General features: G+C 42.5%; 1 protein-coding gene across 1 annotated transcript in view; it reads right to left on the bottom strand.

Moving 5' to 3' along the window:
- CLEC16A (C-type lectin domain containing 16A) overlaps window positions 1-16580 on the bottom strand; it is a 179282-nt gene that overhangs the window by 26086 nt on the left and 136616 nt on the right. The window contains exons 20-21 of the mRNA XM_065411644.1: window positions 14631-14835; window positions 13127-13294 (exon numbers count right to left, since the gene is read on the bottom strand). Of these exons, the coding sequence (XP_065267716.1) occupies window positions 13127-13294; window positions 14631-14835 (373 nt within the window). The remainder of the gene's footprint in view (window positions 1-13126; window positions 13295-14630; window positions 14836-16580) is intronic.

Raw genomic sequence — 16580 nt, forward strand, 5'->3', positions numbered from 1 at the left:
GTTTAAACCCCAAATCTCAAAAAACTCTGTCAACCATCACTGCAAATTCTGTACTGTTTTGATTCAAAATAATCCATCCATGGTCACCAATATTACAGATGTGAAGCTCAGACCAGGTTTGCTACAAAAAAAATCAAAATCTGACAAGTTTTGTGGGGTCTGGGGTTTTGCTGCCAGTAGTTTGCACAGCTCTAATCAGTACCCAAAAATGGATTACATGGCAGACATGCTCTAATAATTTTTAGTCTCAACATTTTGCCATGTGGGGTATGTTTTTTCAGTATTCAATGACTGTAATTTTACCCCCACTCCTTCCTACCACCTTTTAAGTCCACAGCTTTTCACTAAGCTGACTGCAGCTTCTTGTTAAATAGTCCTTTCACCCACCCACACTTTTTCTAATCCTTGATTTGAGTTTTGCCTCTCTTCTGAGCTTCTATGACCTATTTTCCTCCCCATTAGCTTGTCACTTCTCTCCATCTTCCTTTCTTTTACCTTTGCAGATGACTGTCAAAATGTTCCAATAAATTATTTTCAGTGTGCATTAAAAAGACGCTGTCTGCAATCAAAAAGTGGACATAACTACTTGAACACAAGATGAACAAATTCATTGAAAAGAAAAATGTGCCACTGTATGTATGAAGCTGCAATTCCAACAAAAGTTCAATTCCAACCAAAGTATAGTTTTCCAAATATTTTGTGGAAATATTAGTTTTAGTAGCTGGTAGTGGCTAGGTTTTTAGTGACATGCACAGGGATATAGGTCCTGATTCAACAAAGCACTTAAACACATGATAATCCCATCCCCTGTCCTGCCAGCTGTTGCAATTCTATCACAAGTCTCACGATATCTGGTGTTTTCCTCAAACTTCTGGAGTCCTGCAATGCGACAACAATCTCTGCTGTCATTAAAATAAAATAAAATAAGGTTTCTAACCTTCATGGGTGTGAAGAAAAGCCAGAAAATGAGACCCAAGTGCTCACAAATCAAAAGGCAAATGAAAAAGGGTTTTTAAAATCTCATTATTTTTGTGGCCTAGCTCAATTTTTGAGCACTTCAGATTTTCAGTTCTACTTCCTTATTCAGCAAAGCACATGCTTCAGTCCTCTGGGTTGAATCTGGGTCGTAATCTTTACCTCCCTCACATGTTTATAAAGTGCTTCAAAACCCCCAATGAAAGGTGCTATATAGGTTTTAACAACTAAAATGTGGGGTAAATAGCAAAAACTAGATTACATAACTGATGATCTTATATTTAAAATGTCCCACAAATGCAGGGAAAATGTAGAGATGAGATTGAAAATTAGGTGCACTCATGGTTAACTGATGTTGGTGTCTAAAAATAATAAAAGGCACAGAAGGCACAGAAGTATTGGATATACTCAAATAGCTAAACTCTGGAATTTCACCTTAACCAAGAATTGAGGAGCCCAAGTCCTACTGAAAGTCAACAGGACTCATGTTCCTAAGTCACTTCGATGACTTTGAAAGTGCCACCCTTTGTGTACAATACTTTAATCTCTTTTTCATAAAGTAGCATTCCAAAAAGTATACATTAAAAAAAATTACCTAGAACTGTAATTTTACTTCATGTATTTGCCATCATGAAATCCATCAAAGAGCTATTCAAAGTGACCTAAAGCAGTGCCTGCCATGAAACATTTGGAACTGTTGCTAAATACATACTTCACAATGCATTGCAACTTTGATTATCTGGCAGTGACATATTTCCCAGTAGGAATTGTTTAACATGCATTTTGCAAACTTCCTATTCAGAATGATTAAAGGGCAAAAAAGTTCATTAACAGAGTTTAGGCTGTCCATCGATAGCTTGTGTCCTTCCTGAACATCGAGTTCAGCAAAACTCAAACTTCAGAAATTCAGAGTTGATGTAAATGCCCACAGAACCTTATTTCTGACCCCCTGGAGCTGGCAATAGCCACTGGGAATTAACTGCAAGCATTCCAGCTGCATTCACTATGTTAAGTGCAGCTGTACTGAATAGTGGAGGAATAAGTTGTGATTTTGATATGAGGAGATCTGGCTCTCAGTCCCTCCATATATGTTATCCAAGGAAAGAGAAGCATATGTACTCTGAGGTTCGAGTCTGCATTATCTCAATACAGAATTGTGTAGGTTGTGTCAGTGGTAGGACTCTGGGGTCTTATTGCCATGGGTACTATCAGTAGTGAGGTGCAATGCAAGATCAGTCTGTAGATTTAAAGATGGGCAGGGAACAGTATAGGTTTAGGTGGCAACCTGTGTGCAAATGTGAAGGTATGAAGTAAAAAGGTATGAAGTGGTTGTTAATTTTACAAGTGTGGGATTCTGCTGGGGGCATAGGCTCCATTTTTGAGTGTATGGAAAGTGCAGGTAGCTCTGATGTGAAAAGGCAGAGTGCAAGTATGTCTGCTGGGCATTATGGAGCATCGCTCAAAGAAGGTGACCCTTCCCCAGAATGGCAAGGCCCCCAGAACCTGGCTCACAAAAAGGGGGGCAGAGACACCCAGATCCCAGTCACATGGTATAGGAAGACACCCCTCCAGATCCTGTCACACAGAGAAGAGGAGAACCTGAGACTGACAGGTGTCCTTGCCCCTATTTCCCCCACTTCCTCTCCCAGTGACCTACCCTCTCCCTCTTGAGCTCCCAACCCCTATCACCTCCCTTACCATCCATCTCCATCTATCCTCTCCCCTCAATGCAGTCCCAAGCCCCTCTCACCCCTATTCCTCCAACTCCTCCATCCCCTAAAATGAACCTCCCTTGCCAACAAGCATTCAGCTATCTTTTTATTTATTTTTAAACAAAATATTTTGATTACTTCCCCCAAAACAGAAAGCCACCCTGACAGAGATAGATTTTAGCAATATGCCTCCCAACCATTTCCTGTTTTCTGTCCAAGGTGGGACTTGAACGGACACTAGCTGGGGGAGTTGGGTTCAAAGAACAACTGCTTATCCTCTTGAGGTATCCAGCTGGCGTGAAACTTCAAAAGACTAACAATCCTGCTAACCAATGGTGTGCTGTCTATGTATGCAAGCCATGCATTGTACGCCCATTGGTCCAGCCCATGGGACAATTCTATCTGGCCCCCAAATGCACACGGAGGATGCCCATTTTGTAGAACAAAACGGCATCCTCCACACAGTTTGACCTTGCATACGCCATGTATACAAGGTAATGCTGCACAAAGGATGACATATTGGACCACCTAATGCATGTGTAGAATTGCACGCCTTACTAAAAATATCATAGCACAGCACGGCTGCTAACTCCTGTCTATACACACTCAATGCAATCTATTAGGAGCAAGAATAAGCACGTGAGGCTTGTGTCGAGCCTAACTGGAGAAGAAAAATCTTTTTCAAATAAGGTTTTAACTTGATTTTCCCCAAAGAGCTGCCAGGTGCCAAGCACTCTGTTGGTGTAATCCTCAACTGCCGGAGACCCTGGTGTGACGATCTGCACCCTCATTTTTATCTCAGTCTCTCCTTAGTCAAGTGGCCCCAAATCTGGATCACTAGCAGAACCCCATGTCCTCATTACGCCCACCAAATTTCAAGGTGTTGATTTTAGAGCACTTAGAAGAGTTGTGCTTTAAACAGAAAGCTGGTCTTAACTTTAACTACAGCAGAGCTGTTGCTCTGCTATAATACTCAATGTAGATAATTAGGAAGGCCTATCCAAATGGCTACTGTGGGGAAAAACTTCTAAGCTTGTGAGTACACAGAGAACTCTACTGTGGACCCAGAGGACCCTAAAACACCTGTGAAGGAACCCCAGCTACTTACCACATCATCTTATGCTCCTCACAGCACGTTCTCCCCAGGAACTATGCTGCCCTTTGTATTCCTGATAGCCCCTGCTCCCTCGCTATCCCTCTATAAGACGGATGGATGATGTGAAGAGGGCACTAAGTGCTACAATCTGCCAAACATTTTTCTGCCATTTGGAGAGGAGCTTGCTCTGTAAAGCCAAAGAAATTCAAACAATGCAACTGAACTGGAGTGGAGGAGCTCTAATGGAAATAAATGACATACAGATATTTAAAAGCATCAGCACACATTATAGGAGTCCAAAATTCTTGGGCTTTCCCTTAATGTGTTATTTAGAAGTGTAGTTCTTTTTAGAAAAGTGACCATTTAATGTATGCCATTGTGGGGATCCATTATTTCCACCTCAAACACATTTAGTTTTTTACCAAACCAGATTTTTTCCAACTGTGACTCCTATAAATTCAATGCTAGGCCTTAAGAGTTCAGATGATCTCTTTCATTTTCACACATTAACAGTAATTAATGTTCTGCAGTCCACCTTAGGCAGTAACACTTGTGCAATCCTAATGCCTTCAAACTGCATGCTTAGATACACCGATCCTACCCCGCTTCCTTTAATAAGTTTGGATAGATCTAACTAATTAAGTTTCAAACACTACTGTTGACAGTGAACAAGAAGAAATAGAATCCAGTCCTTTCCTTATTACTGTTCTGGCCCTGCAGTGTTAACAGGAGTAAAAAGCAATAATATCTTGTCATTAAAGTCTGCAGGTATGACTGACTACATACATGGAACATATCTATAGAGTAAGAATGTGTGAAAATGTCAGTTTTTCAAATTAGACTTCCACTTAGACTTGCCAAAAGCCTCTATATCCCCTATAGTGATTATTTCCATAGCAGGTTGAGATAGTACTTGCATTGGGTTTTTTCCCCCCCAGAGAATGGGAGTGATTTAGGTTTGTTTAAACTTGCTTGTGGTCTACAATTCACTGTGCTATTCAGTGAGCTGTGAAACAAGGAAGCGACAAATTTAGCCATCTCCACAGCATTTCTCCAATTGAAACTTATCCATGTTTTGATTTTGCCACAATTCCATTGTGGGAGCTTATGGAACAGGAGCTAAGGTAAACGTTAAGTAAAGTATCATTTTTGAAATCAGCAGTTCATTTTGTTTAATGAGAAACAACTCAGCTTTAAGCATTCATTGCTTGGAGCCATTAATACATATTTTGTAACAGGAAGAAAAAGTAAAGTACAATCCCTTAAGTGCAAACAGCCCTTCAGATGTTATAAAACCACTGCTTTCCTTGAAGTAAATGCTTCGGTGTATTTATCTGATATCCAAACTAAACAGAGGGTCAGGCATGGGACTGGAAGTATAAAGGCCTGACCCCAGAGCTGTAGAAAGTTACCTTGAAAGTGCTGTTAAGACAGTGGGTGGTGATGAGAATGAAGGTCTGGGGTATCGCAAGTCCCCCTTGGTCAAGTGGCCCCAAATTTGGATCACTAGCAGAACCGCATGTCATCATGAGGCACACCAAATTACAAGACAATCCAATAACCGTAGATTTTAGAGCACTTAGAAGAGTTGAGCTTTAAACAGAAAGCTGGTCTTAAAGTACAGCAGAGCTGTCGCTTTGCTGCAGTGCTCAGTAGATAATTAGTGAAGTGGGTGGTGATCAGCATGAAGGTCTGGAGTATCCCAGGAGTCCCATAGTCCAGGTCAAACAGATCAGGAGTACTGTGTGCTCAAAACCCGCACTGAAGTCAGTGGGAGGTACAGATGGTCAGCACCTCAGACAAATCAAGTCACTAATCAATGATTTAGGTAAACAGATCCCTTTGCCCAGTGCAGAGGAAAAGACTACAAAACTATCCTTGTCCACAAGTCACCTGCCATCCCTAACAAAAATATTACTGAACCAAAGTAGTATTATGAACAAGGCTTCATTTATCCCAGCTGTGCTATGGTTTTACCTTCTCCAACCCGCCCCCCATAAAGGGGGACAGATGTCATCACCTTCCCTTAATTTTAAAAAGTTTTATTAGAGACTTAGTACCTAAATCCTTGATGCCACTCCCCATTCTCTGCAATCTTTCATTAATGGCAGGATTTCAGACTGTCACATACAGTATCTAATCAGATTAGAGTTTAGACACTGACATTCAATCTGCAGTCTCCTATTCTCATACTTTATGCATATTTCAGAGCTGAATAGCTGATTTGGTAGGATTCTTATTAATGGCAGGTATGTCTGTGGGAGCTGTGGCTTATCCCAATTTGAATTCCTTTATGCTGTAATTTTTAATTTTAAAGTGAAAGATCTCACCCAACTCCAAAGGCCCAATAGGTGCTCTGGTTATCCTGGAACACTGAAATCCTTCAAATTAAAACATGTGTCTTTTTCTGATTTACGAGTTACAATAGAACGTTACAGAGTTCACAGATGCCAGACACTAAGTAGGAATAAAGCTACCTTTATCATCTAGCCCAGCCCCTGCCAGTGCTAGAATCACAATAGTCCCTGCTGGCATTGGAATCCATGAATCTACTGAATGTTTTCAGTGTCTGTGCAGTCCAGTTTCAATGACTGAAGTGATGAGATTTCCACCACATACACAGATTACAACAGCTAATAAACTGTAAAATGATATTCCAGTTATTTGGCCTAAATTATCCTTTTCTTAATTTCATCCTATTTGTTCTAGATCATGTCCCTTTGTACACCTGTAGAGAGGTTAGCCGGGGCTTGTCTCTCTCTCCAGGGCGGTGGGGAACCACACCACCTCACTAAATTCAGGAAGATGTCTTGTGGGGAATTAGTTCGGCCGCGGGAGTCTTCCTCTGCGGCCTTTGTGAGAGAAGAAATAAACACAGTAAGCCCAGGCCCTAGGTCAGGGCGGGGCGATGGTGAGTCAGGCACCCAGGCAGGGGCTCAGCAACAACAGTATATAACAGTAAGCCTAGGCCCTTGGCTCCGAAGGGCCTTGGAATGGGGGAGACTGCCACCCACGAGTTGGGTGGCAGGGGGGACGCAGGCCCTCCCACTCCACTGCATCCCAGCCCGGGGCCCTAGCAGCGGCAGAAGACCCGCTGCTGAGTCAGTGGGGATCCTGGCCGCAACACACTGACATGGGCTCTGGCAGTGCTGCAGCCAGACTAGGGTCGGCTGCTCCCAGGCTACTTCCAGACTCCCCCTCTTGAGGTACCTGGGTCAGGGTGGTGTCCTCAGGGGGATTCAGCACCATGGGTTCCTCAGGCTAGCTGGCGAGGGGCAGGCTCAGCAACTCCTCCGGGTAGCTGGCACAGGGCAGGTCGGGCCAGTCCTTGGGTTTACCGCAGGCCGCTGGGGTTTCCCAATTGCGAGCTAGGACGGAGGCGTCTGGCCTCCCTGGCAGGTGCTCCCTCAGTGAGCTCTGGGGTCAGGCCTTTATACTTCCAGTCCCATGCCTGACCCTCTGGGGGGTGGGCTCAGAGCTCCCTGGCTCCGCCCATTCTGGTGTCCGGAGGGACTCATCTCTCTCCGGGGCACCACACCGCCTCACTACAATACCATAGACAATTGCCCTGCCCTCTCCTATGTTGCATTTACACTCTTCATTTATTTAATGCAAATCTAATAAGACTGGAAACATTTTCTTCACAGAATTTCAAAAGGTCTCATTCACGTAGAGCTGAAATAATTATTTTTTGTTCAGATTACCTTGCTTTGCTTTCCAGCAGCTCCTCGACTAACGTATAGAACTCTTAGCTAAAATCTTCATAAAAGAATCTTAACCTGGAGTGGTACAGGAATTTTTTTTTCAGATTTTGAAATGAGAAAGGGGCCATGACCAGCAATGCACAGCTAATATTCTTCAGAGGCTTTCCACAAGCTCTTCCCATTAGTCTGTGCTAAGCCCCATGTACAAGGGGTATATACAACGCTGAAGAGGATGAGAGGACAGAGAAATCTATTGTTTTCTTATTTAAAGAAAAGTCCTTCTGAACCATAAGCAAGTAGGGAAGTGGCACCACTTGGTAAAACAGATTAAAGAGCATTATGTTGGAAATATTCAAGATTCCTTCCTGTAAGATATATTGAATATATAGCTCAGTGTTCAACTGGTGTAATCTGAAATTAGGAGGCTGGTAGGCAAATTAAGTGATATTTCTGTTGGGAAATATTCCACAAGGAAATGTTTATAAAGTAAATTCCCCTTTTGAGGAAGTTGGGTCCTCTCCACAAAAGAATGTGCTCTTCAAAAGTACTATTATGAGCTCCAAGGATACAGCATTTCTGGCAGGAATGATTTAGCAGTATCCAGGAAGGTGATGAACATGACAGCCATCGAAAGGATCTCAAAGTTCTCTACAGTTTGGTGAAGAAATTTTAACATACTCCCAGAAACCCCTCCTAGCACATTAGTGGCCACAACCTGTGAGAACTGAGTATCCACAACCTGTGACAACTGAGTAACACTTTCCCAGAATTATTTTGTTCTTGTTCCTCTCTGATAAAACATGCTCCATTCATCAGGTGAATCGTGTGTTGAGAAAAACCTTTCAATATGTATTTGAGTAATACACATGTCATAAACACAATAATAAGAGTTGTCATTATAGTACATTGCATCCTTGTCACATTTCAGTACTCCTTCGTGTACCTTTTCTTTCAAACTACAATTGCCACACACACTGTTTAAGCAACTTTAATGTTGCTCCATAAAACAGTAAGAGCAAGTTGGAACAGAAGACTTATTCAGATAAGGTAATTATATAATGTACATAATCTGTGTACATACAATGTGACACAAATAGTCTCAACTGCTCTTTTTAAAGTTGCCTCCTAATTGTGCTTGAAAATTCAAGTTTTCATCTAAATTTAGGTCTTCACAACTGCAGGGGCTAAAGAACCCCTTCAAAAGGTGAACAATGTAACTCATGCAGTGAAATCTGCAGACTGCTTTAAATAGTAGCTCTGAGAAGGGTGTGTGTGTGTGTGTGTGTGTGTACACACACACACCCCTCTACCCCGATAGAACGCTGTCCTCAGGAGCCAAAAAATCTTACCGCGTTATAGGTGAAACCGCGTTATATCGAACTTGCTTTGATCCATCGGAGTGCGCAGTCCCGCCCCTCCCCCCGGAGCGCTGCTTTACCGCGTTATATCCAAATTCATGTTATATCGGGGTAGAGGTGTATATATTTATATAGCCTAATCATAATCATTCAAATGCCATTAGCCATTTTCCCACTGATCATCTTAACAAAAATACCAACACCAATTCTTTACTGACTACATTTTTTCAGATTTTAATTCACAAATTTTCTCCTTTTTGGCTTTACCTGCTTTACCACAGAATTTCTGGTTTGCCCCATGGGACTGCTACAGAGTTCAGGTGCAGACTGATGCAGAGTATATGGGCCCTTGACACTTTGCTATTCAGGGGAGATGGAGGGTTCTGGAAGGCCAGGAGATGAACAAGGGCATGAAGGGACAAAAGACCTACTTCTGTGCAAATTAGGAACTTAACTTTCCTTCACTTCCAATTTAAGAGGGAGCAGTGGACAAAGGACCTAGAGCTTCTGACTAGACTATTGTCCCAGCACTTGTCCAGGCCTCCTAAACTGCACAGGGTAGAGCTCTTTAGTCCTCTATGCCCCTTTGATATGTATGTGATCAGAATAGCAGAGGATCAGGAGAGAGCAGTGGTTCTTGCTACCATTCTGCCCAGGACATGGGCCCCGACTCCAGGTACAGCCATATTTAGGTACTAGTGCAGAGAGGAGTTCAAAAACATATCAGTCCAGCCCTAGCCTTCTATTTTCAGTATATTAACATTAAATGAACTACTGAGCTAATACATTCTGTGCCAAGCAAAATTTCATGGAAGCTACTCTGGCAGCATTTCTTTGGTGTATTTAAACACAAACAGATCTGATAAATCTAGCTCTTTCTGCTGATTACATCAAGCAATAAAGATTCCGCAATGAGAACCTTGTTGACAATTTTGCTTATATGTGAGGCACAGGAGACGTTAACTCCTTTACAATAGCTATATTAGCTGTGTAGCACTAATGGTAGAGAACATGGAATGGGTGGCATACAATAGGCAGACATAATGAACTGAATTTTCCTGTACACTGGTGCCTTTAGTTATTTTGGAAAAATATTTCTGGAATAGCTGAAGTATGTTAATTTAGACTATTTAACTGTTGTTAAAAATCTATGCTGCAACACCACACCATATTGCTTCATATTTTCTGCAGATTACTTAACTCTCAGTGTTATGCATAACAACACTTGGCTCTTCTAAGGAAATGTTTACTATTCTAGGAATATTTATAAGAATGTGTGCCTATTTTACTCTGTGAATCCATGTCTGAAAGAAGAGGCAAGTCTTGTGTTCTCTAAAAATATAAAGAGAACTTTGCTGCCTCAACCAGCATACATGTACTGAATATCAGTTTCTAATAGCACTGAAACATACAACAGTAGAAAATGACTAGTACAGGGACAATATAACTCAACTGCTTTATTTCTAAACTTCCATTTCAGTCAGTCACTAAAGATGAGCGCTCACAGTTTCTACTGAAGTCAATGGGAGCTATGGGTGCTCATTTCCTCCCCAAAAAAGTCAGATTAAACCATTAGCCTTATAACCCTAAGAGAAGCGTGCAATTCCAATAACGTTAACTTGGCCATAATACACTTATTGTAGCATTTTTAATACTTTGTTATATCCACTGCTTTTTGAAAAGACACACCCCATTGTATCATTGACTATTGTAATGAACACCCATAAAACATTTAGAATGTGCACCATGGCCAAGTGAACTGCATGGAAGCAACTTTAATATTTTAAATTTCCTGTCTTGAGTGTTTGATTTTGCACACTTGACACCATGTTAAATGTTAATGCTTTTTTCCATTTTTGCACATGCACACAATGAAACAGTCTCCAGTCTCTACCAATTATAACTATTTATTAGGAATGCCTGACAATACTGTCAGCCACTTGCATTGATTATCTTGCCCTCATTGCAGAAGTACTGTTACTTGGGGAGATAATTTATAACAACGATCTTACTCAGTGAACCTACTCAGAGGAGATTACTCTCCTTCAGAATCTTGGCATCTTTTCTGACCACACCTTTCGCATGGAAGTCTTGAGTCAGACGTGATAGGCGAACAGTAACCTAGCAGCATAATCTGCATTGGTTACACCCTTACTGGTCCTCTCACCAGCATATTAACAAGGGTTGATGGTTTCAATTCTCTGTTAGTTGCATCAATATCATCCAAAAGCTAGCAGGTTCTAGCTGGTGTTGTGATGCTCATGTGCTACAAATGGCAACAGTGGCTTTAATTTATTGCACGGCCAAATACTGCACACTTGTTTGGGGAAGAAGGTCACACATGGACCTCACTGATATCCAGCTAAATACAGCTATGAATCTGAAGTCCACTCTACTGCCTTGGCTTCCAGTCCTCACAAACATCCTTCCTCCAACCATCTGTCAAGAGATGGCTATCTTGCACGGGTACAAGAAAGCTCTTGCTCATCCACCTCACCCTCATCCACCTCACACTAGCTTTAAGTCCCACCAACCATTCTGGGCAGCTGAAGAAGCTCTTCTGTTATCCAACGCCTTCCCAGAAGACACCTGGTGAGTGCAATAGGCAGACTCTGAAGTAAACAAAAAGCACCTCCCAGATGATCCCACCATTGAATACCTGATGCAAAAATGGAGAATCAAAGATTCGCCACAGTATGAATGCAGAGACCTCCAAACCCCTGAATACATTGTGAACAGGTGCCCCATCTTTTCATTTCCAGGAGGTATTGCAAAGGTGCACTCTACATCTCCTGAAGCCCTCAAATGGATTTCAAACCTTTCTATTAACTTATAAATGTTGCTATTTCCATACTAAAGAAGTAGTTCTCTGTTCACTAGCCCGATTTCACATAATAGTTGAGAAAAGCTATTTATAACCTCTGTATCACAAGGAGCTCTTGAGAGTGAACAAGATATGTGATTTTTAAAAGACATATGACATTAAGTGACCCATACTCCAACAGCAGTAATACCTGACAGGGTGTGTACTAGAAGACCTAGTATACTACTTTGGTACTTGAAGACGGTACCTTTGGCATCTTGTTCATAACACAACTGAGGCATGCACCAAGAAGCTACTTATTCACCTCCTGTTATGACATATTGCTTAACTAAACAACTCGTCCTAGAGACTCATCCTGGAGTGTATCTGTGCTCAGAAGCTTTCGATCTCTACTTGAGTTTAGCCGAATTTTTTCTATCTACTGTTCCCAGTGACAATGTGAGCTTTGAATCATTTGGAACTGGAGGCCAAATACTTAGACTTGTCACCAAGCAATTTTAACATATTTTAAAGTTGTACCAATAGCCATTTGACAGACATTTCTACTGCATTATAAAAAAAAGCAACTAATTTAGGACCATATGATACTATATAAAAGGCGTTCGTATAAGTACCAGATAGCACTAATTATTCACAAAAAGAACAGGAGTACTCCTGTTCTTTTTGCGGATACAGACTAACACGGCTGCTACTTTGTAACTAATTATTCGGGTATCCAGTACATACCCATCTGCACAAGCACCTTCACATCACAAGTTGGAGGTGGAGAGACTTATCAGGTTAGCTTGTGCTTCTCTGTCACTTGCAAGAGCATTTTCTACAATATATTTACTAATGTTTGGGCTAATCAGCCTCGAACTTGTAAACCAACTTTTAGAAACTGAGCTTTGAAAGGCTTTGCATTTTTAGAAACTGAGCTTTGAAAGGCTTGGATCTTACCTATCTTAAGCTTACACCACAGAACTTTAGCATTAAAATGTGCAGTCATCTTTTCCTTAGAATCAGTGTTTTTGGGTAACCACACCTTGCTGAACTAGTCATTTTGTACTACCGATGAAACTACCACAACTTGATTAGTAACATGTTGAGTGTTTCTAAGAAGTTTCAAGGTTGTAATTCTAAGAAATTTTTGAACAGACCTATTTATAATCTGAAAACAAGACAGATGGCAAAATACCAACCATTAGATATATCTTATTTAAGGAGGCACACTGACCTAGGTTCAGAGAAACAACTTACTTGTATTTAACATCTGAAAATAGAATGGTTTCACTTCTTGATAGGTTACGTATAATAGAACAAGATAGTTTAAAAAGAATAATATTGAAAGAAAAAAACATTTCTGGTGAGGGTTGAGGTTTTGCTCAAAAAGTTCAAGAGGCAAAGGCTGTGCCACATGTTTCACATATTTGACTGACGTGGAGCAGCAGCTTGCTTCATCAGAAGTTCTGTCTTACCTGGGACTTTGTCAACAGATGCAAAAACAGATCGCTGTACAGTAGGGTCACAGCTGCCACGCCGTGACTGGTCGTAAAATCTAAATGGCAGGTGCTGTGATGCAGATGCAGAGCTGTGTCCAAAACCCATCACTTCAGTTGAAGGCTGGACAGGAAGATCCAGGAGAGCTACATTTAAACAAATTGATTTTTTGTTAATAAAAATTTATAAAAGGCGATCTAATGTGATAATTACATTGCCAACTTGCCCCAAACCTTGGGACAAACCTAGTTTAGATCAATCTACATAACTTGCGCATACTTGCATCTTCTGAATAAAAATAGCTTGCTGCTTGTTTTGCCCTGTAACTATAGGGAGGAAAAGGCAACAAGTGACTGCAAACTGCACTCCCTTTCATGTATATACAGGGAAACGACAATATTTATTAAGGGAGGAAACAGGCCTTTTGCAGTACGTCTCCATTACATAAACATGATGGAGCAAGCCATTTCAAAAATTTGTATCGTAGTAAGAAATATACATCAAAAAGGTCATTCATTAGTTATGTTTGTACATGGCAGGAGGCCAAGCCATTTGGAGACAGGTAATCTGCTTTAGGTAAGTAAGTATCTGCAGTTTGCATGACCACCCACACTATTTTAGGTCCACTTCTATGTAAGATCTTAACTTACTCTCAATTTAGATACCAGAAATCAAGAAGACCAAAGAATTAGACTGCACAATTATAATTCACAGGACCAAAGCATAAGTATATTTCACATAGCATTAAAACATTAGAAACTCATTTTAAAACTCTAGACTGAATAATTCTCAATTGAAGTTGAGTCACTAATTTTAATACTACTCCAGATTTTCTTTATACATTCTGTTTCACATTAGCAGATATTCCAGACAGTGATTGATGCTCTCCAATAATCAAATAACTAAGATGTTCAGTCTCCTTTCTCACTTGCCCATCCCTTTTCCCTGTATATTCCATCCTCTTCCATTCACTCACCCCTAATACATTCACTCAGCTGATTAGTTCCAGTCCTCACCATGTGCTGCATTGATTTAGGCCTTAGCTATTATACATTCAATCCCTACCTGATGGATAACCACCTACATAGGTAACCCTCCTTCCTACATCTCTTAATGCATAAAAGTTCAGAAATTTTAACTGCTGATATTCTATTCTATGTAGCTTCTCATACTGCCCTTATCATCATAGTATATGAGTACCTTCCATTAGTGAATTGGGCAACACTAACATGTGGTTCATTCACTCTCCCTCTCCTCCTCCAGGCTGGGGCAGACGTTATCATATATGAATATACATTTTGCTATAACAGGAAGATATTGTTAAGATCTATTGTTTAGAAACTGGACACTGGTTTCAAGATTCCTCTCCTGGGATGCAGTATTTCAGATGCTTTAGAGGACACACAAGAGCAGATCTTACACTGAATTGTCATGAGACATGTTTCCCACTTCAAAGAGAAACATTTTAAGGCATCTGCTTACCCGCAATTCTCTGCATTTTCATACGTCGAGCTTGGATGCGGCCCTTTGCCAAACGCTGCTTCGCAATGATACAGCGAATGTGATCAGAAAAAATAAATGTGGCTTGGAGAATGGGGAAGGGCTTAGAATGCGGACTAGATGCAGGTTTGTGAATTATTATATTCAGAGCTCTGCTGTCATCTTCTACTCCAGTTACCTGCATATCCTATAAAGAAATGGAATACAATTAGCGGTGAAACAAATTGAGTTGTTCATTGTGAATATTTTAAATTAGATATGAACAATACATCATTATAAGAAGTCAGAGAGATGAGGTACTGGTTTAAAAAAAAAAAACCACACACACACACACACACACACACACACACACACACACGTACAAATTTTTTGTGATGTAAACCCAACAGGGCTAAGTCAGGCAAAAATTCAGTTAAGTGGTTTGACTGTGAAAGAGTAGTTCTCTCTCTAAATTTTCTAGAAACCCGACTATTGAGCTTGGCATAACATAATAAACAGATACTACTACTGCTGAGCAACTCATTTATATACGTTTACATTCTGATGCAGCTGGAATACCAAGCAATTTGAACTGGATACTAAAGCATTTGGACTAAATGAAGAATTATTATAAACTAGACTGAAAGATGCAGAAATCCCATTTTTCTCGGGTAACAATTCAAAGGACTAGACTCCAGAATTATCTATACTTGCTTTCTTCATTGTAACATTCTAGGTCAGTGGTCTCCAACCTTATTATGCACAACATCAATTTTTGAATTTAAGTGCAACCCAGGATCTACCCCGCCCCTTCCCCGAGGCCCCGTCCTGCTCACTCCATTCCCCCTCCCTCCATTGCTTGCTCTCCCCCACCCTCACTCACTTTCACAGGGCTGGGGCAGGGGGTTGGGGTGCAGGAAGGGGTGCAGGCTCTGGTTGGAGCCGAGGGGTTCATAGTGTGGGAGGAGGTTCCGGGCTGAGCCTTGGGCAGAGGTGCAGGAGGGGGTGAGGGGTGCAAGCTCCGGGAGGGAGTTTGGGTGCAGGAGGGGGCTCCGGGCTGGGGCAGAGTGTTGGGGTGCAGGAGGGAGTATGGGTGCTAGCTCCAGGAGGGGGCTCATGGCTGGGGCAGAGGTGTGGGAGGGGGTTTAGGGTACAGGAGGAGATATGGGGTGCTGGCTCTGGGAGAGGGCTCAGGGCTGGGGCAGAGGTGTGGGAGGGGATTTAGGGTACAGGAGGAGATATGGGGTGCTGGCTCTGGGAGAGGGCTCAGGGCTGGGGCAGAGGTGTGGGAGGGGATTTAGGGTACAGGAGGAGATATGGGGTGCTGGCTCTGGGAGAGGGCTCAGGGATGGGGCAAGGGGTTAGGGTGCAGGAAAGGTTCGGGGTGCAGGAGGGGGTTTGAGTGTGGCTTGGGAAGAGGGATTAGGGCTGAGGAAGGCAGTTTGGGGTGCAGGAGGCGGTTTGGGGTGCTGGCTCTGGGAGGGGGCTCAGGGGTTGGGGTGCAGGCTCCCGCCGGGCAGCACTTACCTTAGGCGGCTCCTGGTTGGTGGTGCAGCAGGGCTAAGGCGGGCTCCCTGCCTGCCCCAGCCCCACACCATTCCCAGAAGTGGCCATCACGCCCCTTCAGCCCCTGGGGGAGGGGTGCATGTGGCTCCCCGCACTGCCCCTCTCTGCAGGCATCGCCCCTGCAGCTCCCATTAGCTGCAGTTCCCCGTTCCCGGCCAATGGGAGCTGCGGACGCAGTGCTTGCAGGCAGGAGCAGCGGGGGGAGAATCCTGCCCGCCGCCCACTCCCTCGGGGCTTCAGGGATGTGCTGGCCACTTCCGGGAGCAGCGCATGGCCAGGACAGGCAGGGAGCCTGCGTTAGCCCCGCTGCGCTGCCGGACTTTTAGCGACCGGAAATCACGATTGACTGGCGGAGGCTCCAGGATCAACCAGTCGATCGCTATTTGC

This window comes from Emys orbicularis, chromosome 10, assembly GCF_028017835.1.
Source record: "Emys orbicularis isolate rEmyOrb1 chromosome 10, rEmyOrb1.hap1, whole genome shotgun sequence".
Taxonomy (NCBI): Eukaryota; Metazoa; Chordata; order Testudines; family Emydidae; genus Emys; species Emys orbicularis.